This window comes from Oncorhynchus clarkii, chromosome 6 (genome assembly GCF_045791955.1).
Source record: "Oncorhynchus clarkii lewisi isolate Uvic-CL-2024 chromosome 6, UVic_Ocla_1.0, whole genome shotgun sequence".
In the NCBI taxonomy this organism is placed as follows: Eukaryota; Metazoa; Chordata; class Actinopteri; order Salmoniformes; family Salmonidae; genus Oncorhynchus; species Oncorhynchus clarkii.
Genome location: NC_092152.1, coordinates 46993550 through 47020273, shown reverse-complemented (window position 1 = coordinate 47020273; position 26724 = coordinate 46993550). Strand labels below are relative to the sequence as shown.

Genomic DNA, 26724 nt, shown 5'->3' with positions numbered 1-26724 from the left:
AAATGTCAAAATGTTCCCTTAAGGTATGTAAATAAGAATTTGTTGTTAACTGACTTGCCTAGCCAAATAAAGGTTAACAGTTTTACTTTTTTGTTGGTAGAGTATTTAATTGTCTTAAAATATAGTTAAATTTAAATATGGTTTGACTGCTTTTTGTGAGGAACTGACGCACTTTGACATGAAGTTTGACAGGGAGATGAGAGAACAAATTTAAGCCAATGAATGAATCAACTGAATCACATTTGAATTAGTTATTCAATGAGTCATCGAGTTAAATAAGCGTATGAACTAATTGGAATTGACCAGAATGTATCAATTGGACATACACGGTGGACAGCTACCCAGGCAGGAGATGGTTGTTTGGCCAATGAAACAGTAAACAATAGCGTTTTTTTTTTTTTACGGAAGTGGAGATCTTAAACACGGCTGCATCACAGAGTTTCTAAACCCAGAGGCGCAACATTGCAAGACTTCCGGGAACGCTTGTGAAACAGACAAAGCAGACCAGGCCGGGTTTGAGAAGTCAGAGAGAAATGAAAAGTAGTAGTTTTAACACGTTACTACTCCAACCGCGTGAACGTGACAAACTGACAAGTTATCATTTTCGTCAAAAACAACTTGATATCGAAATAGTCCCTTTATGTTGACGGCTTGCACATGCGCAGTTTGACCGATAGACCCAACGACGTGTTTCTGTGCGTCAGCCTAGCTAGCCAACGTCGCAATGACATCGCCTACATGTGTGATCAGGGATTTTTATTGGAGAAGCAGTTTCTGCCTCTCTTTACTGTACTGTCTTTGACTGGAGCCTGTGGGCACAGAACAAGGTGATAACTTTTTAAACATGAATGCATTTTGGTTTATCTAACGCAAACCTATTTCTGAATTGAATCAATTGGATTACGATCTACTGAGTTTAGTCAAGGAATACCACCCAAAGGTGAGAAACCTTGTTTGAAAAAGTATTTGTTAAATCTTGTTGGCGTGCGGACCGCTATTGGACCACGTTGTGTATGCTAGTTAGCTAGCCATTTTCAATGCTATACTCCTGTTTTTCCATTTCAATAAAGTGATCGAAGAAAAATGTTACTTCCATACGTTAAGTATGTGTAGACGCTAGTGGGTAGCTAACTTAAACATAATCAACTCCAAGCTGTCTGATGTTGCAGACTTAAAATGTTAATACTTGGTAGCTAGCTAGCTAGTTAGCACATGCTGCGCTGCATACAACAACGCTGTAGGTAGTGATTCTGCCTGCTCAGTTTTAGATTTGGTTTATTTGAGTGTTCATATTTGATGTGTTCCTCACATAAATTAGGTGAGCGGAAACTATACGAAGATTAAGAGGAGCCTTGTCAACATACAGAAATGGCTTCATTCAAATCCACAAAAATCCCAATATATCCCAAACTTGGAGAGAAAGTTACTCCGGACACATTGTATTGGAAAAACTACAAGGTAAGCCTGTCACACTGTCGATGTGTTTGTTGTTGGTGGCAGCATGAGCATACTAGCTATTATGTTTCCATATTGCAGTAACAAGACAATAATAGCCTACTGATGAAGTTGATTTGTCTTTGATTGTGTTCTCTCAACTCTTCTCTGTTGTTGAATGTTTTTCAGGCCCCAGTCCAGATAAAGGAATTTGGAGCAGTCACATGCATTGACTTCTCCTCTCTGGCACCACACAACTATGCAGTGACTGCTTCTACACGGGTAGGCTGGTCTCACTGCCATTCACATACACGTTAGTAGACTAGGAAAACAATGGAGGTTAATTTAGGTTCTGAACAATATCCTCTCATTAAATCCATGATGACAATGGCATATAAAGTGATTCCTTCTGTGATCCATCGACTGAACTACAAATTATGATCTAAACATTTATGACCATAGCCTCTACGAGCCATCTTAAACAATCATAGTCTTGATAGTGTTGGTTGCCATCTACACAAGCTGAAAGTGTGTGTGTGTGTGTCCCTCACTCATTCTAAACCCGCTGCCTGTTTCAGATCCACATCTACGGACCGTTTTCTACGGAGCCAGTCAAGACATTTACTCGCTTCAAGGACACGGCGTACAGCGGAAAGTTCCGGTCAGATGGTCAGCTCTTGGTGGCAGGATGCGAGGACTCCGTGGTGCGGCTCTTTGATGTCAGCGGCAAGGTGGCGCTCAGGGTGTTCAAAGGGCACACAAAGTAGGTCCTCAATTCAACGTCACCGGGTTCCCAATGTCTGGTTGGAAAATGTCCCCTAATCCTTCCCTATCAGTGGGCAAAAATAAAATTGCTAAGCTCAGCAGCAGGCCCGTTGAGTGACGATTCCTTGAGTGATCCATCAACTGAACTAAAACTGATGGTTTCAACTGCCTCTGACAAGTGTCTTGTGTGGATGTTTTGGACCCCATTTTTTATTCCTTATTCTGGTGTTCTTTACTACAATTAACTGAACTGTTTCTCTCTGCTCAAGGGGGGTGCATGTAACAGATTTCACCTCAGACTGTTATCACATCCTGACGGGCTCAGACGACTACACTTGTCGCCTGTGGGACATCCCCAATTCCACTGAACTGACCTCATACAAGGAACACACAGACTATATCCGCTGTGGCACCACCAGCAAACACAACAGAGATATCTTCATAACCGGTGAAATGAAACACAGTTACTGATACAAAGACATGTTTTCAGAAATCATCATTTCACACAACTGCCTCTACCAGCCATTGTAAAGGGATAGTTTGGGATTTTGGCAATGAAGCCCATTATCTACATCCCCACAGCCGGATGAACTCGTGGATACCATTTTTATGTCTCTGCGTTCAGTTTTAAGGAAGTTGCCAAATAGCATTAGCGCAATTGCTAACTAGCGTTGGTGTAATGACTGGAAGTCTATGGGAAGAGCTAGCATGCTAGCTGTTTCTTTAGTCTTCCGGGTCATTGCGCTAATGCTAGTTAGCATTGACTTGTGAAGCCACCTCTTAGTTCCTTTTATACTGGATGCAGAGACATTAAAAGGATATCCACAAGTTCTTTTGACTCTGAAGTAGTAGGTAAAGGGCTTCATTGCCAAAATCCTGAATTATCCCTTTAAACACCCATACATTCTTGATAGTGTTGGTTTGCTATCTACACACATGCTGAAAGTGTGTTGTCTGTGTATTGTCTCTGTCCCCCACCTTCAGGCTCCTATGACCACACACTAAGGGTGTTTGATGCCAGAGTGGAAAAGAGTGTGATGACCATGGACCACAGCCAGCCCGTGGAGAGCGTTCTGCTCTACCCCTCTGAAGGACTACTGGTTTCAGCAGGTAAGCTGTAACCGCATAGCTGCATAACCATAATATTGTACTGTGATTTTGAGTTCCATAACCATTTGTGGTCCTCAAGATGAAGACCAGACACCACACTGGTATTGTTGTCCCAGTAGTAGCCGCCTTACCTGATCTTCTTTACCAACCTGGTCTCGGAGCATTTCGTATTATTTTGTATGTAAATCCGAGACACTCCATTTAGTATGGTATGTTAGGTTTCGTAGGATATGTATTAATTTGTGCATGTCCATCACGTATGATACGTTATGAATTACAATTCATATTATATATTACAAATTTGCAACGCGTACAATTTGTTACAATTTTTGCCACTATTGCAAAATAGTTGCAAAAAAGCAGTAAATGATTAGCTAAAATGCTAAAGTTGTTTGTGATGAGATTCTATCTTGCAACCTTTTAGTTGCTAGTCGTTCGCGTTATACGCCCGACCAACCACCCTACTTTTGTTTTTGCCTTAAGTAACCATCTGTCATACCAAATTTAATATATCATACAAAGTTTTGTCCCAGATTTAAATGTTATGTTATGTCTAGTCTGAGACCAGGCTACCTATATGTACAGTGCCTTCAGAAAATATTCATACCCCTTGACTTATTCCATATTTTGTTGTTACAGCCTGAATTCAAAATGTACAATAAAAATCAAATTCACCCATCTACACACTACCCATAATGACAAAGTGAAAACTATTAAACAAATAAATAATGTTTTATTCAGAATTATCTCATTTACAAAAGTCAATACTTTGTAGTATTTGAATTTATTAAGGAGATCCCCATTCTCTTCCTTGGGTCCAGCACCATTAACACTTTTCCCAATACATTGCATCAGTTACCTGATGTGGGTTCCATGTAACCATGGCTCTATGTAGTATTGTGCGCCTCCCATAGTCTGTTCTTGAGATTGTGAAGAGACCTCTGGTGGCATGTCTTGTGGAGTGGCGTGTCTTGCATGGATGTCCGAACGGTGTGCTAGTAGTTTAACAGACACCTCGGTACATTCAGCATGTTAACACTTCTTAGAAAAACAAGTAGTGATGAAGTCAATCTCTCGTCCACTTTGAGCCATGAGAGATGTATTAATGTTAGCTCTCTGTGTACATGTAAGGACCAGCCCTGCTGTCCTGTTCTGAGCCAATTGTCATTTTCTGAGGTCCCTCTGTGGCACCTAAACACACGACTGAACAGTAGTCCAGGTTTGACAAAACTAGGGCCCGCAGGACTCTAGTTGTTGATAATGCTGTTTAGAATTCAGAACAGCACTTTATTATGGACTGACTTCTCCCCATCCTAGCTCCTGTTGTATCAATATGTTTTGACCATGACAGTTAATCCAAGCACTTTAGTCACCTCAAATTCCACAATTTTTTTACACGATGTAGTTGAGGTTTAGTGAATGATTTGTCCCAAATACAATGCTTTTAGTTTTGGAAACATTTACTGGTTGAATATGTTTGAAATTCACTGCTCAACTAAGGGACCTTGCAGATAATTGTATGTGTGGGGTACAGAGATGAGGTAGTCATAAAAAAATGTTTTAAACACTATTATTGCACACAGTGAGTCCATGTGACTTAAGACAATTTTTACTCCTGAACTTATTTAGCCTTGCCATAACAAAGGGGTTGAATGTTTATTGACTTGAGACATTTCAGCTTTTCATTTTAAATGAATTTGTAAAATATATTTTTTAAACATAATTCCACTTTGACATTATGGGGTTCTGTGTGTAGGCCAGTGAGAGAACATCTCAATTTCAACAAAGGATAAATTGTTCAATAAGGATGCGCTTGTCAATATTAAGCCATATGCCCCTTACAGGATAATATAATTAACCTCATACTTGTGCCGCTTATCATGACTTTACTTTTTTAAACCCCAGCCTTACTTATGATTCAGTACTACACAAATAGGTTTAATTTATTTTCTAGTTAAGTAAATGATAACACAGGATAAACATGCACACTTAATACATTAAAAGCAGGTCCCTAGCGGACTGACGCAATATGGTGGCTTCTTACAAAAAAGACATGGAGAGGGACAGAGACCATAGTACATTGGTAGATTTAGAAACTACTTTGCACACGAACCGCTGCCCGTTTGGAGTAAGAAATCATGAATGTGCCTTGGTTCGCCGCGTATCTCGTGTCGGAACCAAGCCTTCTTGGAAAGGGGTTTGGTTGGGCCTTTCCCAACGCTTGTAATGCTCTTATTGTCCAAAAGGGGTCCCCACCTATCTTCTACTGTTGTCCTCCTCTGCCGTTGTTGACTTTTGTGTAGTCCAGAACAGAACTACGGAGTTTATTCTACTTTCCATTCGCTCCTGAAGCTGCCTCTTTGAAGATAGGCTAGCCAGCCATGTCGATGGTTCCCATTGGGGGATGAGAGTAGCATTCTAGGGTGATTTGAGAAGAGTAGTAGAATGGTCCCACTAGGTCCCACAAGTTTACTTTTTTAGATACTTTACATAGGACAGCTAATCAGCTGTACCAGTGATTGTCCGGGGGGTGACTATCGTCTCTACCTCGTGTTGAGATTTTAGAGTTCGAACCACTTTGGACGTGAGCTGTACACGCCTCTCTGGTCTGATATGTTAATTCTTAACCCACCGTTTTATACAGTTCATTCAAAAGGGGCTGTTCGTGAGGCTGACACGCTCTTTGACTACTCGTACAAAGTCATAGAAACAATTTCCTCTTATTGTAGCTAAGATCACATCCCTCTCTTTAACAAAAAAAAACACTTTTCATATTTCATACACAATGTAGAAGATGGACACGGCACACAGTGTGTATACTTTTCAAGTTACAGTATTTCCTTTATAACATGTTTAATGACATCAGAAAATAACAACCCATGTGACATTAGTGTTTTTTTTTAGGTCACCTCTGCCCATTCCCCACTTTCTTTGTTAGAAATATTGTTCCAGTATTCACTTTAGAACATGTTAGAGTTTTGGTGTGGAAATATCTGTTGAGACAAAGGCACATTCCTGTGTGAACATTGGAGAGGAATGTTCTCTCCTTGATTTACAACAGGGTGTGATCTGTCAACCCCTCCACCAGCTCCCTTCTCCCCCTTAGGGGGTGAGAGAGGGTCTCGCTGAAGTTATTTATTGCCAAGCTTTTCTGACCAATTCAGATCCTCACTGGACAGTCATGACACCCTCCATTATTTGTTGTGCTCGTCACATCTGTGCTGATGGAGGAAAGACCATTTAGACCAAGTTGTTGTCTCCCCTTCCCCCACAGGAGGGCGCTATGTGAAGGTGTGGGACCTGCTGAAGGGAGGTCAGCCTCTGGTGTCACTGAAGAACCACCACAAGACCGTCACCTGCCTCAGTCTCAGCAGCAACGGACAAAGACTGCTCTCTGCCTCCCTCGACAGGTGTGTGTGTGAGCAGCTCTAGACAGGTTTGTGTGTGTATTGCAGCAGGCATGTCGAGTGAAGGTTCCTTGAGTGATCCATCGACTGAACTACAAATGAGCTCTTCAACTCTGAAACAGCCTCTGACAAACATATTTATTAACGAGATTATTGTAAAGATTATTGGATGTTTTGATGGATCTCTTGATTAGATGAATATGCGTTTTTGTTTGTTTTTTACCCTGCAGGCACGTGAAAATCTACAACACAACCAACTACAAGGTGGTTCATAACTTTGACTACGCCGCCTCCATTCTCAGTCTGGCCCTGGCTGTAAGTTTACAAGTAATCCCGAACTGAGACTGAGCAATACACTATTATGATTACGTTTGATTTATGGATTGTGTATGAAGGCTTTTCAGATATTAATAAAGTCACAAGGCTAATGGTTTCTGTCTGTATGTTTAGCCTGATGACGAGTCCATTGTCGTTGGGATGACCAATGGCGTCCTGAGCATCAAACATAGGAAGAGCCCTGAGGAGAAACGGGAAATGGCTGGAAAACGGAGAATGCAGCCAGTGTACCGCATCTTTGTCAAAGGAAGAAACTACGTCCCAAAAAAGGCAAGTGCCTATTCCCCCAACTGTTTTATTCTACTACAAAGAACAATTCTCACTACAGGGGTTTTTAACCCGGTTTCTGGAAAGCTGCAGTGTATAGAGCTGTGTTCGAATACTCATACTAACCACACTTACTGTACTATTTGTGACGTGAATTGAGTATATAGTATGCTTATTGGTCATAGTATGATATAGTTAGTATGCCAAAAGTTCCCGGATGTTGTATTAAATTTGTCAAAATATGAAGTACACATGCAGAGGACACTATTTCCGTACTCTAGAGCCCATAATGCAAATCTTTGGGAAATGGGCGGAGAATATGCTGCCGAAGTCCATGAGAGCGCATACAAATGAATTGCTTTAACTTAAAAAATAGCTACAAATATTCATACTTTTGAAAAACAACCCCGTGGCTTTTTCCAAATACTCCAGTATATGGTGTTTCGCCCAAGCCTAATGGTCAGTATACATACTGTAACCCTACTAATGATAGAGATGGTAGCCTTGAAGTCGTTCAGTGCTGGGATCCTAAATGCTATGAACAACAGGCCTGTTGAGGGATACCTTGACTGATCTGTCTACTGATGATCCCAACCACAACCCCTGACAAATATGTTAGTCAACAAGATCATGTTTAATGGCATGTATTTTCAATTAAGGATATAGTTTCATTTTCCAAGGACTTATTTTCAGTTTACCGTTTGAATTCAGATAACTCTCCGTAGAACGGCCTGATGAATTCAGTAGTGGTTTTTATATTTAATTAAAAAAAATGCGAAACCACATTTCCATTCACAGTTTATATGCGAGGAAAGTAAACAAAAAATCACGCCAGCTGTGTTGGAAACCGGAAGTTTTGGTACAGATAATGTTTGTTCAACATAGGGGGATCTTTCTGTGTCTTTAAAAATTAATTCACTCAACAAGCACAGCACTTTACACACAAATGACAGATGATTGGCGGAGAGAAATTGATGATAAATGATTGTGGGGGGGGGGGGGGGCTGTCTTGTTAGACTTCAGTGCAGCTTTTGACATTATCAATCATAGTCTGCTGCTGGAAAAACGGATGTGTTATGGCTTTACACCCCCTGCTATAATGTGGATCAAGAGTTACTTGTCTACCAGAACACAGAAGGTGTTCTTTTAATGGAAGCATCTCAAACATAATCCAGGTAGAACCAGGAATTCCCCAGGGTAGCTGTTTAGGCCCCTTGCTTTTTTCAATCGTTGGCTTTGAGTAAGGCCAGTGTGTCTATGTATGCGGATGACTCAACACTATACACGTCAGCTACTACAGCGACTGAAATGACTGCGACACTTAACAAAGAGCTGCAGTTAGTTTCAGAATGGGTAGCAAAGGAATAAGTTAATCCTAAATATTTCCAAAACTAAAAGCATTGTATTTGGGGCAAATCATTCACTAAACCTCAACTACTCTCGTAATGAATAATGTGGAAATTGAGCAAGTTGAGGTAACTAAACCGCTGACTGGCTCGAAGTCGGCGTTCCAAATACTACTTTTTGCCAACACGGGCTCATTTCTGGAGAGGTATATTTGCAGGTGTGTAGTGCGCGCAGATCTCAAAATTGGTGTTCATTTGCATTCCAAGTGGCATTAAAAGGTCTTAGGTCTTAAATCCAACTTCATGGAACCTGCAGATAGCCTGTATGTGTATTGATATAGTATCCATCCTATTGACGTAAACTTGGAGTCATAAGTAGGAGGACCACATATGGTGTGTGGTCCTCCCACTACGACTCGGGAAAGCATACAGTTTATTAGCCTACATACAGATAAAATAACTTATGAACTTCACAGGGTGATCTTGTTGCTGCTTTCCAATAACTATCGTCTAATTCTGGTGACATGATCTACGCTTGACTGCTGTTTGACAAATGTTCTTTCTCTTTTTCATAATGTTCTCATCATATAGACTAGCTTACCCGCACAGCCTACCCACACTATCTGCGAGCTGTTGGCTAGTGCGCACATGCCATGATCAGAGTAGGCACACTTGCTAAATAACGCAACAGTTTTTGTGACAAATCTATCAGTGGAATTGAAAACGCAATGGATTAATGTGCACTGTCCCTGTAAAAATAAACTCAACATTTATATTTTTATTCGGTACATAAGAACTTAAGCGCAAAAGTACATTGTCTGCACTACATCATCACTCACTGATTTTTACTTGCAACAATTCCCCTTGGTGGAAACACCACTGGCGGGAAAATGCACATTTTCTTTATGCAGTTTTTAGAATATTCACCTGAAAATCTGTCATCAATTGAATGGATACCTAGCTAGTGACCTGAAATCGAACCTCTTCCTCCTTAGGATGACTTTCTTGTCAGCAAACCAGTGAAGAGCCATCTGGCCAAATACGACAAACAGCTGAAGAAATTCAACATCTCCAAGGCCTTGGATACCGCCCTGGAGGTACAATTACTTTCCTGATGATCTCAGCAACTCAGACAAATATCTTGTACGATCTTGATAGTTTTTTAAGTGTGTGTGTGTGTGCTCGCAGTCGTGGCGGAGGAACAGAAAGCCTGAGATCACGGTGGCGGTGATGAAGGAGTTGGATCGCCGAGGAACTTTGAAGAACGCTCTGGCCGGACGAGACGAGCAGAACCTCTCTCAACTCCTCAATTTCCTGATTGGGTAACACTCACTCAAATACCCAATTCCAAATCAGCGCCTACCTACTCCCTAGTGTTTGTTTTTTACAATGTGTAATTGTTTTATTGGTATTTTCTCTTTGAGATAAAGTGACGGGTAAGAGGGATACAGATTTGCAGGCACAGGCCAGAGGGGGCAATGTGTGGTCAGGAGTCTGCAGCACAACCACTACACCAGACTGCGGCACACCTGCTCATGTGTCTTGACATTGCTTTATCTTCTCCTTCACAGGAATGTAGTTGATCCCAGGTTTACACCTGTCCTCGTCACCGCCACTGAGATGATTCTTGGTGAGTTTGTGAAACAAATCTTAATTGATTTATTCTGAATATGTATACAGACCTGCCAACCTGCACAGAATTTGGTACCATGCACACAGTTTGAGGTCAAGGCGTCATAACAACAAAGGTATTTAGCTGCAGCGTTTAGTCAACTAAGCAAAGACACTTTTTTTGCCTGCACATGCTTGGAACTGTGAAAAGTTAGTAGGTGCGAGCGCATTGACGAGCAAGGAAATGTGCGGTGTTGCAGTAGTTTAGTGCGCGTCCCTACGTGAATGGAAACAGACATCTCAGATGTTCCTCTAATACTGTCCTTCACAGAAAGACCGTTGTTTCATATTCCAAATTGCCTACAGTAAGCTAAACTACTACATTGCATCAAGTAATTGAATTATTCTGAATTTTCTCCCCAAACAAAATTAAGGCAGTTTACATTTTCACTTGACTATGCACAAAAAAAAACCAGCGATTGAATAAAATAATCATTACCCCTAAATTGAACCTAAAAAAATGTCCTTGAGACCCTCAATTTAATTTAGGATCAAACCAGACGTCTGTGTTAGCTACATTATTTGATATAATTTAAGACTAGGTTTGAAGAAATGACAGTTACAGGGTTTTCAAAAAGACAAAAAGCTCCAACTTCCTGGGAGGGGGGAGTCGACTGACTTTCCCCCACCCAACCTTAGTCCTACATCAGCACCACCTTGTCAGAAAGTCCTAGTGAGATGATTTGTACATTTAAATGTATTTCTAGTTAGCTACTGATGAGCAGCCAATTACCAAGTATCCATAACAGTCTGTAACCTACCATTCCTAATGAGGCAGTCATCTGCCAAATCATTATTAGGCAAAAATGTTTGCATTTGCCTATGATTTGAGCAGTGTGGGTGTCGCATGCATGCCGTTGTGGGCTCTGCGGGGCCAGGGGTACTGCTGCCGCACTGAAGTTGTACTATAAAAAATTCTTCAAGTTTGTTAGGTGTGTGTGTGTCATTCTCCTGCCCTCGGTTTCCTCAGACATCTACCAGGCAGTGGTGGGTCAGTCTTCAGTAGTGGACAGGCAGCTTGTACGTCTCCAGGAGCTAGTGGAGAGAGAGGTTGACTACCAGCAGGACCTCCTGGAAGTTCTGGGGATGTTGGATACTCTATTCGCCGCATCCCTCCCCAGGAAAGAGGTGCCGTGCCCAGGCAGCAGCCGGCCTAACGGCTTGGCAGAGGGGAGTTTGGGGGCTCCGGGACCACAGCTCCAGGCCGCCTGAGGCCCCTACAAAAAGACTATTCCACCGGGGTACCAGAGTGCCTGGGCTGCCCCCGTCACGTCACGACTGGTTCCAGAAGTGCTTCTCGGTCTTTGACGGAACGTCGTCAGACTTCGAGAACCCATGACTACATCCTGCTATCTGAATTTAAACCACCAACTAAAAAATGGATTTGCGCAACCAAGCTGAGCCTTGTTCATGCTGTGCTCCCTGGTTTTAACAGAAAGGGTATTTTAACTGGCTCCAGAGAGAGGACAAAATGGGATTGACTCTTCAGAGACAGTGTTTTTTGTAATGTACACATCTGTATGTATACTTAAATCTCTGTATCAGACTGGACACAAAGCGACAATTCATTTTTTTGGAACGCCATCAAATTGTCTTTCACAGCTGATGTTTCTCTAAACAGTGTGCGTGTATTCCGTTTCTCTCGCCCTATCTGTTCATGTTTGGTTTGAATTTTTATAGAATTTGCTTACATTTCCAATGTGCCGTAAAAAAAAAGAAAGCTGAAGTAAACTATCAATGTTGAAAACAAGGCGCCCTGGATCCTCTTTGATCACACTCTCACATGCGCACCACACACACATATACTGTCCCAATTGTCATTCTCTCCATCCTCCCAAAGTGTGCACTTGTTCACCAAAGATGGTGAATCAACGAAGATGTCTTACTCAGGCGGTTTAACATTGAAGAAAATGCTCACAGTTACGTACTGCTTTAAAGGGTAACTGTCAAACACAATTTCGGCCTTTGCCCAACCCCTTTAAATTTAAATAAACAAAAGCATTCAGGTGGGTAGTAGGGTGTGGGGAATTGCTCATAAATATTCATTTTGGGTTTGGGTAAACATTGTCCCAGATCCCAACACTTTCACACTAAAGTATACTTAACAGTAGTCCACTGGCACGCTCTGATGGTAAAATTATGTGAATCTTGGCCTGTCATGCCAAGTAGTGTCCCTTTGCCAATACGTGCCCCACCCCCTCCACGACACATTAGGTTTCAATCCTATTGAAGCCCTATTAAGGTGCTGTTCAGGGTGAATTTATATTTGTGTTTCTGACATCTGTTTTTTTGGGGGGAAATCGTGATTTTAGTTTTTGGGAAATTTATTGCCAGGGCCCAATTATGACAATATTGCTCCAGATTATTAATGTTCTGTTGAAGACCTTCTTTGGTTGGTGATAGAAGTACCAAGTCATCAGCATATAGCAGGTATTTCACCTCTGTGTCAAATAGTGTGAGTCCTGGGGCTGGAGATTGGTCCAACATGTCTGCTAATTCATTGATATAAATGTTGAAAAGATTTGGACTCAAACTGCAGCCTTGTCTCACACCTCGACATTGTGAAGAGAATTCTGTTCTTTGGTTTTTGATTTTTATTGCACACTTGTTTTCTGTGTACATACATTTTATTAAGTCATACACCTTAGCACCAAGCCCACTTTGTAGAATTTTGTAGAATAGCCCTTCGTGCCAAATCGAATCAAATGCTTTTTTAAAGTCAAAAAAGCAAGCAAAGATTTTGCCCTCTTTTTTTTGGTGGACGTGTTTATTAATTAGTGTGTGTAAGGTGTATATATGGTCAGTAGTGCGATGGTTAGGGAGAAAGCCAATTTGACATTTACTTATGACTTTTTTTCTTGAAGAAAGGTTTGAATTCTTGAATTCAAAATGCTACAGAAAATCTTTCCCAAGTTACTGTTTACGCAAATTCCCCTGTAATTATTGGGGTCTGATTTGTCTCCACTTTTGTGGATAGGGGAGATGAGCCCCTGGTTCCAGACATCAGGAAAGCAGCCAGAAGTTAAAACCATGTTGAACAATTTAAGCACCGCATTTTGCAACTCAGGTGTGCTGTTTTTCAGCATTTCATTTCTGATGTTGTCTAGACCACAAGCCTTCTTTGATTTAATAGATTTGAGCTTTTCATTTAGTTCTTGTTGGGTTATTGGGTAATCTAATGGATTTTGGTTGTTTTTAATGACTGGATGTTCAATTTTTCTTTAATTTCTAATTGGTTCTGTTGTAAGTCTTTTTGTGGGATGTTTTTGTATAGATTATCAATAAGTTTTCCAAATTCCTACATCTTGTATGGCTAATTCTTGTGGCTTTGTTGAGGTTAAATTGTTCCCCATGTCCCAGAACTGATTTTGGTCAATTGCGTTTTCAATTTCATCAAGTGTCTTGTAGGTATAATTCCATTTCTTGCATTTCAGTGTTTGTTTATACTGTTTCAGAGTTTCAAAGTATTCATATCGTAGCTCTGGGTTGTTTTGCTGCTTATGTTTTTCGTTTGACATTTGTCTTAGGTGTTTTCTAATTGTTTTACATTCATTATCAAACCATTTGTCAGAAACATTTTGTGTGTCTCTCTCACTGTGTATCTCTCTCTCACTCCCTCTCTCTCTGTCTGTCTCTCTCTGTGTGTGTCACTCTCTCTCTGTTTGTGTGTCTCTCTCTGTGTGGAATCACTTATAAAACAGATACATAAGGAATGTGGAAATAATGTGAAACAGCAGAATAAACAGGGGTTATACACAGCCGGAGTTTGGCTTTCGGAAGCAAAAAAGAGAATTGGACGCGCAGGAAAAAAGGTTAAATCTGACAAGACTCGGAAGGCGCTGCCCTCCACTCCCGCAGATGAAAAAGTTAACCAATTGGGCGGAGGTGAGGGTAACAAACTATATCTTCCTCGATTATACAAACAATACAGAGATAATCCAGTCGACGAAATAGTGGTTGTAAGAATACGGCTGCAGGAGCTACCTGTGAAATTACCACCCATGTATGTGGATCCCGCTGAAGCCGAGGAAGGTATAATGGAGTTAGAGAAGGGAATAAAGTCGAGAAAAGTGGATAAGGTGGGTCAAAAGAAAAATATAAAATGTTTTAATTGTAACGAAATTGGACATTTCGCCCGGGAGTGTAACACTCCCTGCAAACGTCGTCAACAAGGTTGTAATTTAACTGAGGGGAAGGTCAGAGGCGACAATCGGGTAAAAAAAAAAGGAAGGGTCAGATACAAAGACAACGAAATTAAGGAGAATCCTAACTGAGGGAAAACTTTGGGTCGTTAAATTAGGGCTATTTTCTGTTGTCCAGAGGCCGGAGTTACAAATTTAAACAGAGAAGATGGGTCTATTTGCGGAGAATCTTAGTCAGTTCCAGGGTTGGTAGTATAGTGGTGAGCGCAGCAGTCTCACCAACGGCAATCCACGGTTCGGTTCCCAGCCGAGGCGGTTAACTAAAATTGATTTTAGATTGTAATTCACCTATTTGCATGTTTTGCCTGAAAAATACGGTCGCCAGTGTTTGTAAAAGATATGAACTGAACGTTTATTATGTGTTTTAGATAGAATTGAAAAAAGAAGTCATTTAAAAATAATGGCAATTTCGATGTAATACGCTATTTTGCCCAAAATGATCTGGTGGAATAATGTATTGAGATGGGAGTCGTATTTAAATAAATGTATCATAGAAGAGAAAGTCACCTAAAGTTAAATGTAGGGAATAACGGAGAGATACGATACAATTTTGGGCTATCCGGATGTTATAGCTATTTATGAATTGACTGACATACGATAAATTTAGCACAAAACATGGTACGTTTAAATGTTAGGGTATAGTAAGTTGAGAAGTTTTGTTGGGTTTACTCTGATGATTAGAATTTTAAAACTGATCTCAATCTGAATAGGGAATATATATTTTACAGAGGCAGGCAGATTTGTGGCGTCGTTTTCTGAAAAGATGCTACAGCCAGCAACGGAATTGCTAGACACTCAATGGGGCTATATAGTGCAACGCTTTGGACTATAAAATAGGTAAGAATAGTTTAATCGTAAAAAATGTTGATTGTTTTTCCGAGTATTGATTTTTGGTTAGGTTAACGCCAGTGAATTCGAACAAAAAGTAACGTATTCTAAACATTATCTGTTTTCCGTTCTCATTGCGGGGAACAAATAAAATGTCTTATCTTAAAGGGACAGTGCACGGTTATCACAGTGGTTTGAGTGTATGGCAGTGTATAAAATATTTTGGGACGACAATTTGAAGATAGACTGAATGAGTTACATGAAACATCGAGAGATTTAAAACAAATGATGTGAAGGGATTATCAGAATTATTAGGTTTCGTTGTTAAAAAAAAACAACAAAGATAATTACGATTTATGTCCATCGAAATGTTTTATAAAATTAGCGAATTTAGAGATATTGGTTGGTGTTGTAAATTATAATTCAAGATTTGAACAGATGTGATAAATTATGTTTGGTTTATCGAACAACAATTATTTAAATTAATTGCCGAGGTTGAGCGCTTGTTGATGACGTCACTCGCAAAGCACTTTTGGTCGCCACGGAAATTATGTTGTGACTGGGGGTAACGGAGAAAAATGTTGTCTTTTAGAAGGAAAATGTGTGCATTAGTGTTTTGAGTCACTTTTCAGAAGTTGATAAATTACAAAATACATTTTTTTTAAGTAAATCGAGAGTCGCCAGGATAGTCAGGAAAGATGCTAAAAACTAGCAGCTGATACGCTAGGTGGGCATCATAAGATTTGTGGCGTTTATTTGGATTGGATTAGGCTATGGGAGAGGGAGACTGGATGTCTGAATCGTAAAACATCGTGATAATGGATTCCGAATGCTTGTCGATTCCAGGTTTGATTGTTTATGTAACACCAGTGAATTTGAGCACTATTTCCATTGTGTGGACCATGTTAGGGTATTTAAAGTTGAAAAGCAACCTCTATAGAAAAACATAACGGCATATGTTTCGGGAAATTAGCTAGGTTGAATTTGGTTATTCGAGCTTTTCCCCTGATACGTAGACATCCGTAACAGGGGCAAGTGGTTTTTTTCTTGAGGAACTAACAGATGTAAACGTGAGTCTCTGAGTAAGTTTGCCATCTGAAGCATTATAGTAGTGAGTTTTTCTTTTTGCTGGTAAAAGTGTTTTGTTTATTTGTTTACTGGTTATGGTCAATTTTAGGGTTTGATTTAACTTAGTTAAACATTGTGTTCTGGCGTGTTTAAGTAGGATTCTTTACTCTGGGACGGATGGAAGTTATCTAAAATAAGTAAATTAAAGGAGCTATGGGAGACATCTGGGATTAAATTACGGATTTCTTACACTGAGAAATGTACGACATTTGCGGCAGAGGGAAAAAGTGATACATTGGATAATAATGTTATCAGGTTTAATTGTATCTAAGGGTAGCATGTTCATTTAAGTAAACATATACGTAGACGATGTTTAAAATTTATGATTAATGATTTGAGTCAATGGGGAATTATCAGTAGGTTTAGTTATAGTTCACTTATTGAGTTTCTGAATCGAAGTAGCATAGTGAATGCTAGTTAGGCGTGTTGTGTCTCACTTTTAGAAGCCTCCTGGGATTATAATCTTGGGGAGAGTGGGGGAGAGAGCGGCCATAAACGACCAAATTGAAAAAGGTCGAAGTCTTGATTATCCATTAAGGTTTGCAAATATATACACATAAAACAATTGTTAGAACTATTTGTTTTAGTGCAAAGGTATTTTAAAGAGGCACGCTCACATATGGAACCTTATGAGTTTTTATTTTATGGGTTTTAACTACACAGGTGATTATTTTTATTTTAAGGATAAAGGGTTCTTTAATATGTCTAATATGGTATGGAAACATGACTAAAAAAGGGTGGTATGACCTTTTGACCTTATCGTGGCTATCTTTTGGGGTCTGATCAGCCCCGGGGGAGAGCCATTTCTATAATGAATTGTGGTCAGTTGGGTTACTAATTTTAAGGTAAATTAGTTATAATGGAGTGTTAGTTTGGGGTTTAGAATTATTGTTTGAATCACTGAAGCTGATTTACAATATTAGCTGTGAAGTTTTTGAATTGGCTATAATGGATTTGATATTACAACAGAAAATAGTTATTTATCATTGAGAATAAATAGGGGTGATAAATTACTGTAGATATAGGTATTCCACACTATGCAACATATTAAATTCATGTTATTGTCAGACAGGATACTGAGGATCCCTGAAGGAAAGGGCTTGTAAAGTGTAGGAAGAATTTCAATATGGTTAGAATTTGTTTTTTGTTTTTTCTAAAATCAATGATTTTAGATAGTCAAACAGTGAGTGAGACATGTAGTTCAAATTTGGAAACATGAGAAAAAGAGCTACAGACAGATAGGGGGAAAAGGCAGACAGAAGAGCCCTCCCCCGCACTGCAGAGACCTTGAAGGTTGGAGAGCAGAGAGGAGAAGTTTTAGAAGTGGAGCCAGGACGAGCAAAGATACAGAATGTGTAGATAACAGTTACTGAATGGAGACAAAAGGGAGAATTGGACATACATGATAATGTCAGAAAATAAGGATAATTTACTAATCGTACCTAAGTCATTATTTAGGGTATATAAGGATGTTACCTGGGCAGAGCCAGGTATCAAAAGGGGGGTGGGTAAGTTAGTGGCCTATTGGATAAGAAACTAATAATAAAAAATAAAAAAAAACATTTAGCAAACAAATAGGCATATACAGTGCCTTGCGAAAGTATTCGGCCCCCTTGAACTTTGCGACCTTTTGCCACATTTCAGGCTTCAAACATAAAGATATAAAACTGTATTTTTTTTGTGAAGAATCAACAACAAGTGGGACACAATCATGAAGTGGAACGACATTTATTGGATATTTCAAACTTTTTTAACAAATCAAAAACTGAAAAATTGGGCGTGCAAAATTATTCAGCCCCTTTACTTTCAGTGCAGCAAACTCTCTCCAGAAGTTCAGTGAGGATCTCTGAATGATCCAATGTTGACCTAAATGACTAATGATGATAAATACAATCCACCTGTGTGTAATCAAGTCTCCGTATAAATGCACCTGCACTGTGATAGTCTCAGAGGTCCGTTAAAAGCGCAGAGAGCATCATGAAGAACAAGGAACACACCAGGCAGGTCCGAGATACTGTTGTGGAGAAGTTTAAAGCCGGATTTGGATACAAAAATATTTCCCAAGCTTTAAACATCCCAAGGAGCACTGTGCAAGCGATAATATTGAAATGGAAGGAGTATCAGACCACTGCAAATCTACCAAGACCTGGCCGTCCCTCTAAACTTTCAGCTCATACAAGGAGAAGACTGATCAGACATGCAGCCAAGAGGCCCATGATCACTCTGGATGAACTGCAGAGATCTACAGCTGAGGTGGGAGACTCTGTCCATAGGACAACAATCAGTCGTATATTGCACAAATCTGGCCTTTATGGAAGAGTGGCAAGAAGAAAGCCATTTCTTAAAGATATCCATAAAAAGTGTCGTTTAAAGTTTGCCACAAGCCACCTGGGAGACACACCAAACATGTGGAAGAAGGTGCTCTGGTCAGATGAAACCAAAATTGAACTTTTTGGCAACAATGCAAAACGTTATGTTTGGCGTAAAAGCAACACAGCTGAACACACCATCCCCACTGTCAAACATGGTGGTGGCAGCATCATGGTTTGGGCCTGCTTTTCTTCAGCAGGGACAGGGAAGATGGTTAAAATTGATGGGAAGATGGATGGAGCCAAATACAGGACCATTCTGGAAGAAAACCTGATGGAGTCTGCAAAAGACCTGAGACTGGGACGGAGATTTTTCTTCCAACAAGACAATGATCCAAAACATAAAGCAAAATCTACAATGGAATGGTTCAAAAATAAACATATCCAGGTGTTAGAATGGCCAAGTCAAAGTCCAGACCTGAATCCAATCGAGAATCTGTGGAAGAACTGAAAACTGCTGTTCACAAATGCTCTCCATCCAACCTCACTGAGCTCGAGCTGTTTTGCAAGGAGGAATGGGAAAAAATGTCAGTCTCTCGATGTGTGAAACTGATAGAGACATACCCCAAGCGACTTACAGCTGTAATCGCAGCAAAAGGTGTCGCTACAAAGTATTAACTTAAGGGGGCTGAATAATTTTGCACGCCCAATTTTTCAGTTTTTGATTTGTTAAAAAAGTTTGAAATATCCAATAAATGTCGTTCCACTTCATGATTGTGTCCCACTTGTTGTTGATTCTTTACAAAAAAAGACAGTTTTATATCTTTATGTTTGAAGCCTGAAATGTGGCAAAAGGTCGCAAAGTTCAAGGGGGCCGAATACTTTCGCAAGGCACTGTAAGTTAAAGATATAATCAGATAAAACATAGGAGAAAATGTTTGTTAACCAAGCCTGTATGTCCAGGATTTTATGCATTACAGGTGAACTACAGGTGAAGTCACTCAATCTAGTCCCAGAGGCTTGTTGGGGGGACCATACCAAGGACTCCTGGTGACAGCTAGCTGAAAGAGCTACCTGGATTCATATCGCACGGCGGGAGGGTAAGACACTCTGACACTGTCGAACAATAAACAGTGTTCGAGAGGAGAACTGGAATTAACAGAATTCCGGGGGCCATCTCTCGAATGAAGAAAATCCTTCCTGTCTTTTCATCCCTGTTTTTGTTCATAGAAGTGAAGGTGTGTCTGGCTCTTGCTAAGTGATGTGTTCTCGGGGAGAGGGTGGGGCTTCACATGGAAGCTGTTCGTCTGAGCGTTCTTATCGTGGGTGACATATTCCTGATACAGCACGTCCTACTTGAGTATGCGGAGAGTGGTAATTTGACCCATGGTTTAGACGATGAGGATTTTGTTCCAAAATAAGCATAAGAGATCCCTAGATCTGGGTAGACAGGAAGTTGGGAAGGATCTCTCAATGGAGTTTTATGTAGACCAAAATGGAGTCTCTAACTACATGGCAGTCTAGGACTCTGAGCCATTATGGCATATATCGGTGCAGGTTCCCATATTGATCGTGGACACAGGTCATAGCTCATTTGGAGAGAGAGGGCTATATGAATCCACTCACCCAGTATGGAAGAAGGTAGAGTATAGGGAAGGTGAGAGTTTTTGATTGTAATCAGGAGAGAGGGATGTATTCCATAAAGATACGCCTAACCCTTTAAACAGAAATGAAGGAGGATCTAGGGTTGTGGTATGGATATGACCAGGTCTTGGTCGACACCCTAGTATGGTTCTGGGTAGAGGAGTTTAGGCCGGTATGGTAAAGCTGTTCACGAAAGCAGGAATGCCAGATAATGACAGTTGTATTGATTTGCACTATTTATATCCCCAGGTTCCCCTTAAATCAAGACTTCCTCCCTTTACAGTGACCGGAGGAGATTATTACCGTTTGGCCCGGTACAGTACTCTTGGGAAATGATGTCAGGGCGAGGTTTTACCGACAGATTGGACAGGATTATGCCCCATTGTACATTTGAGAATGCCTTTCACACTCATTCAACACCAAGACATGAAGTATAGCCAGATGGGAGAAAAGAGCTACTCCATCCGGGTCTCTTATTGACAAAGTATACATTGATAACATTGGGGTTACACGGACGAGGACTGGATTAATTATATTTATTATAATCAACAGCGCTTTAACAATTATACCAGAGATGCTATTAAAGGTTTTGCAGAACAGACTGAAGCAACCAGCCGGATGGCTTGGCAGAATAGATTTGCATTAGATATGTTAATGGCTGAAAAGGGAGAAGTATGCGTGATTATCGGGACCATGTTTGTGCTTACATCCCAAATAACAAAGCTCCGGACGAATCAGTGCCCGAAGCCTCAGCTGGTTTGACCACCCTGGCTCACGGTTTGGCAGAAAATTCTGGGGTGGATACTTCTCTGACTAATTGGGTTTGATAGTATGTTCAGAAAATGGGAAAAAATATTATGATCACTGTATTATGGGCTACATTCACCTGTGTGACTGTATAGTTTTATGGGGCTGTTGTCTAATTCCCTGTATATGAGACCCTATTTCCAGGACTCTGGAGAAATCGATGACAATAGATGGTGAGGTACCAGGGGATTCCAGGTTCAGACCCGCGGAGTGCTGATTGTATGTCTACAGGACAAGTGGACGAATCTGGATCCTTCAGTTGCGGGGAATTTATGTTTCAAGAGACCATTTTTGATGTTTAGGGAGGCTAGGTTGCATCCCATCTCAATATTAGACTGTTTTTTTATGAAGATTGTAACGAAAATCCTGATAAGAAGAGTTATGATTCTGATGTAGGCCTGAGAAACGGTTATGGCGAATGCAAGTATGGGGTTATGTTTAGGTGATGTTTTGATGACAAGAAATATCTCTAATAAAAATAGAAATAGGCTTTTTAATATTACAATATAACTACAATGTGTGATTGAATGTATAATATTTAATCAAAGGGTGGATATGTTAAGGGAATTTTTATCAATGATGACTAATTATGTATACATTTCAATCAGGACTGAATAATCCGAATACTGTTATGTTACTGTACATGTATGAATTTTCTCTCTTGCTCCCAGTATTGAATATAATGTAGTCAAGAGTTTAGAACAATGATGGCCTATTCCTTGGTACAAATAAATGAACTCCAGATGGCAGGGACGGACTATCTCCAGACTGTCTAGAATGCTTATCTACACTGACTGACCTTGGCTCTAGGCGAGGAGGGAAGGCTTGAGATCTATAGAGCCTTTCTACCAGTGTCAAGAAGAGACGGAACATTTAGAAAACGCTGACGTCATTTTCCGTTTATAACCTGTGGTAAAATGTGTATGAACTCAGTACTCTCTTGAATTAAAGGCTGTTACTTGACTTTTAAGACCGGGGCTCTGTCCATTCTTATAAAATAGGGGTCTTACAAACCCTTATGCATTGACAGTGTTTAATTTTGATTGGGAATTAAAACAGAGGAATTAAATTCCTTCAACAGAATGCTGTCACCTCCAGGCAGGTGTTTGTCACCCTGTGTGCTGAGGGTGTCCGGATCTGGCATTTAGGTCGCCACATGTCCCTGGGCCTGGAAATGATTGATTTCCCCCTCCAGGATGGAGAAGCTGTCTTCATTAAAGTATGGGGATTCTAGTGGGGGGATAAACAGTGGGGAGAACAAGTATTTGATACACTGCCGATTTTTCAGGTTTTCCTACTTACAAAGCATGTAGAGGTCTGTAATTTTTATCATAGGTACACTTCAACTGTGGGAGACGGAATCTAAAACAAAAATCCAGAAAATCACGTATGATTTTTAAGTAGTTAATTTGCATTTTATTGCATGACATAAGTATTTGATCACCTACCAACCAGTAAGAATTCCGACTCTCACAGACCTGTTAGTTTTTCTTTAAGAAGCCCTCCTGTTCTCCACTCATTACCTGTATTAACTGCACCTGTTTGAGCTTGTTACCTGTATAAAAGAAACCTGCCCACACACTCAATCAAACAGACTCCAACCTCTCCACAATGGCCAAGACCAGAGAGCTGTGTAAGGACATCAGGGTTAAATTATAGACCTGCACAAGGCTGGGATGGGCTACAGGACAATAAGCAAGCAGCTTGGTGAGAAGGAAATAACTGTTGGCGCAATTATTAGAAAATGGAAGAAGGTCAAGATGACGGTCAATCACCCTCGGTCTGGGGCTCCATGCAAGATCTCACCTCGTGGGGCATCAATGATCATGAGGAAGGTGAGGAATCAGCCCTGAACTACACGGCAGGACCTGGTCAATGACGTGAAGAAAGCTGGGACCATAGTCTCAAAGAAAACCATTAGTAACACACTACGCCGTCATGGATTAAACTCCTGCAGCGGCACGCAAGGTCCCCCTGCTCAAGCCAGCGCATGTCCAGGCCCGTCTGAAGTTTGCCAATGACCATCTGGATGATCCAGAGGAGGAATGGGAGAAGGTCATGTGGTCTGATGAGATAAAAATAGAGCTTTTTGGTCTAAACTCCACTCGTCGTGTTTGGAGGAAAAAGAAGGATGAGTACAACCCCAAGAACACCATCCCAACCGTGAAGCATGGAGGTGGAAACATCATTCTTTGGGGATGCTTTTCTGCAAAGGGGACAGGACGACTGCACCGTATTGAGGGGAGGATGGGTGGGGCCATGTATCGCGAGATCTTGGCCAACAACCTCCTTCCCTCAGTAAGAGCATTGAAGATGGGTTGTGGCTGGGTCATCCAGCATGACAACGACCCAAAACACACAGCCAGGGCAACTAAGGAGTGGCTCCGTAAGAAGCATCTCAAGGTCCTGGAGTGGCCTAGCCAGTCTCCAGACCTGAACCCAATAGAAAATCTTTGGAGAGCTGAAAGTCCGTATTGCCCAGCGACAGCCCCGAAACCTGAAGGATCTGGAGAAGGTCTGTATGGATAAGTGGGCCAAAATCCCTGCTGCAGTGTGTGCAAACCTGGTCAAGAACTACAGGAAACGTATGATCTCTGTAATTGCAAACAAAGGTTTCTGTACCAAATATTAAGTTAACCTTTTCTGATGTATCAAATACTTATGTCATGCAATAAAATGCTAATTAATTACTTAAAAATCATACAATGTGATGTTCTGTATTTTTGTTTTAGATTCCATCTCTCACAGTTGAAGTGTATCTATGATAAAAATTACAGACCTCTACATGCTTTGTAAGAAGGAAAACCTGCAAAATCGGCGGTGTATCAAGTACTTGTTCTCCCCACTGTAGGTAGCACACAGGAGGACATTTTTCTCTGTTAGGATAATTTCCTTTTGAATTCTAGCCAAATGTAGAATGTTCCTGTTTTGATTAATTTAATGGAGTGAGTTAGGTCTGCTCTATACCAAATTAGCATACCCCCTGAGTCCCTTCCCTGTTTCACACCTGGTAGTTTGGTGGATGGGACTACCAGCTCTCTGTAACCTAGAGGGCAACCAGTGGGTCCGTCTCCTCTATACCAGGTTTCTTGCAGGATGACAATGTCTGTATTACCGATTTCTTTGGTGAAGTCCGGGTCTCTGCTCTTTAGGCCAAAGGCAGATGACCTCAGGCCTTGGATATTCCAGGATGATATAGTGAAGGCTTTTTGTTCCATAGAGTGTCCAATGTTGTTGGTCGTGGTTTGGCCTCAGGCCAGTAAGTGTGAGCAGAGCCTGCTGAGCATCTGGCACATGCCATTTGCTTGGGCGAGTGTGAGAGTGGGGATTGGGACTGTTTGCCCGCTCACTACCTGGGCATATGTGTGGCTTCCATGTTGAGGCCCTCTTTGCGGGGGTGGGGTGCATGGGGTGGGCAGGAGTGGCATAGGTCTGATCTGAGGGGGCCTAAATGGGGTGTGGGCATGATTGACGTGGGGGGGTGTTGATTGGTTGGGTTGAGGGTGTGGATGTGTCTGGGTGTACTGTGGTCTGGATGTAATTCCTCTTGGCGTGGGTCCTCTATGTGTAGGTCCAGGGGGGGTCCTGCAGGTCTGGGAGGGTGTCTGGGTGGGGTGTCTATTGATCTGTTTCTCCTGAGTGAAGTGTTGGGGATACGTTTGAGAGCGATGTCCTTTAGAGTCCGGGCAAAGGTGGGCACTGCTGCCTTGTAGAGGTGGACCTGGTCATAGAGGCTGTTCAAGTCCAGGGTGGAGTGGTGGGCCAGGAAAACATTTGGTTTTGAGGCACAGTCACGGGAAATACTTGCGTTTACCCGCTGTATTGTGGCAGGGTGGAAGTCTTTTCGTGGTAGCAGGGTGGAGATAACCACTTGTGCGTTGGGGAAAGTAGAAGAAGCCTTTTCAATCACTCCCTTCAGTGCTGTGGCCACCCTTTCCTGCTGTGCTCTCAGGTCGTTTGTGCCTGTGTGTATTATTATGTGGCTGGGTGAACCTAGTTGGTCCTCAGACAGAAGGTCGAGGGCGCGCTGGGTGTTTGGACACCAGAGTTTAGACACACTGTTTGGGAAAAAATAATTATTCTATATATTTCCCATTTGAGTCCATAAGTAGTACAATCTGTGTCTTGTGTTTGTCCTCAGTGGGTGTGAGGGGGTTGTCAGAAGGGCTATCAGGGTGGCTGACAGGGGGGGTGCTCAGAGGGGGTGAGAGCCGCTGGGCTTGTGGTTCTTCATTTGTCTGTTCTGCTGTGATGTGGACTCTATGGTCAGGGTCTGGTGTGGACTGTTTTGCTGTGGTGTCGAGACTTTTGTCGGGTGCTGAGGTGGGCAGTTCTGCTGGCTTCTCTGTGGGGGTGGCCACCTCTCTAGTGGGTTGTTCTCTGTCACACGCCGTCCCCCTCAACCTCTCCTCCGTCCCCCTCACCCTCTCCTCCATCCCCCTCAACCTCTCCTCCACCAGCAGTCTGATCCTCTCCTCTAGTGCTCTGTTCTTCTCCTGATCCTGCTCTTTCTCCTGTTGAAGTTGTCTCACCACTGTCCAGAGTGCAGATATGTCTCTGTCCACCTCCAGCTCTCCGGGTCTGGTTAAGGGGGTGTTGTTGTGCTGGACTGTTGTCTGGGTCTGTGCTGACTGAAGTGTAATCACCTGCTGGACCAGCTCCACCTGCCTTTACCTCCAGCTGGGTGAATTTGTCCTTCATTTCAATGAGGGAGTGGTAATCTGTGCTGGGAGGTTGACTCTCCGCTGGGGGTTGCTCGTCTGTGGGGTTACATAATGAAGAGGTCTGGTCTGACCCGCTCGGGGTGGAGGTACAGTGCCTTGCGAAAGTATTCGGCCCCCTTGAACTTTGCGACCTTTTGCCACATTTCAGGCTTCAAACATAAAGATATAAAACTGTATTTTTTTTGTGAAGAATCAACAACAAGTGGGACACAATCATGAAATGGAACAACATTTATTGGATATTTCAAACTTTTTTAACAAATCAAAAACTGAAAAATTGGGCGTGCAAAATTATTCAGCCCCCTTAAATTAATACTTTGTAGCGCCACCTTTTGCTGCGATTACAGCTGTAAGTCGCTTGGGGTATGTCTCTATCAGTTTTGCACATCGAGAGACTGAAATTTTTTCCCATTCCTCCTTGCAAAACAGCTCGAGCTCAGTGAGGTTGGATGGAGAGCATTTGTGAACAGCAGTTTTCAGTTCTTTCCACAGATTCTCGATTGGATTCAGGTCTGGACTTTGACTTGGCCATTCTAACACCTGGATATGTTTATTTTTGAACCATTCCATTGTAGATTTTGCTTTATGTTTTGGATCATTGTCTTGTTGGAAGACAAATCTCCGTCCCAGTCTCAGGTCTTTTGCAGACTCCATCAGGTTTTCTTCCAGAATGGTCCTGTATTTGGCTCCATCCATCTTCCCATCAATTTTAACCATCTTCCCTGTCCCTGCTGAAGAAAAGCAGG

The 26724-nt window shown here is 41.5% G+C and overlaps 1 protein-coding gene across 2 annotated transcripts; it reads left to right on the top strand.

The window, feature by feature from the left end:
• Positions 1-763: 763 nt before the first annotated feature.
• On the top strand, positions 764-18112 carry LOC139411227 (UTP15 small subunit processome component). 2 transcript variants are annotated; one of them, XM_071157239.1, is made up of 13 exons: positions 764-940; positions 1319-1458; positions 1624-1716; positions 2013-2197; positions 2469-2647; positions 3184-3309; positions 6584-6719; positions 6947-7031; positions 7167-7322; positions 9661-9762; positions 9854-9987; positions 10237-10295; positions 11307-18111. In XM_071157239.1, the coding sequence occupies exons 2-13, from the start codon at positions 1369-1371 to the stop codon at positions 11546-11548; spliced, it is 1587 nt and encodes a 528-aa protein (XP_071013340.1). In that variant the 5' UTR covers positions 764-940; positions 1319-1368; the 3' UTR covers positions 11549-18111. The 2 variants fall into 2 exon arrangements, with proteins under 2 accessions (XP_071013340.1, XP_071013341.1); XM_071157240.1 differs by having other exon boundaries at positions 767-827; positions 11307-18112.
• Positions 18113-26724: the final 8612 nt, after the last annotated feature.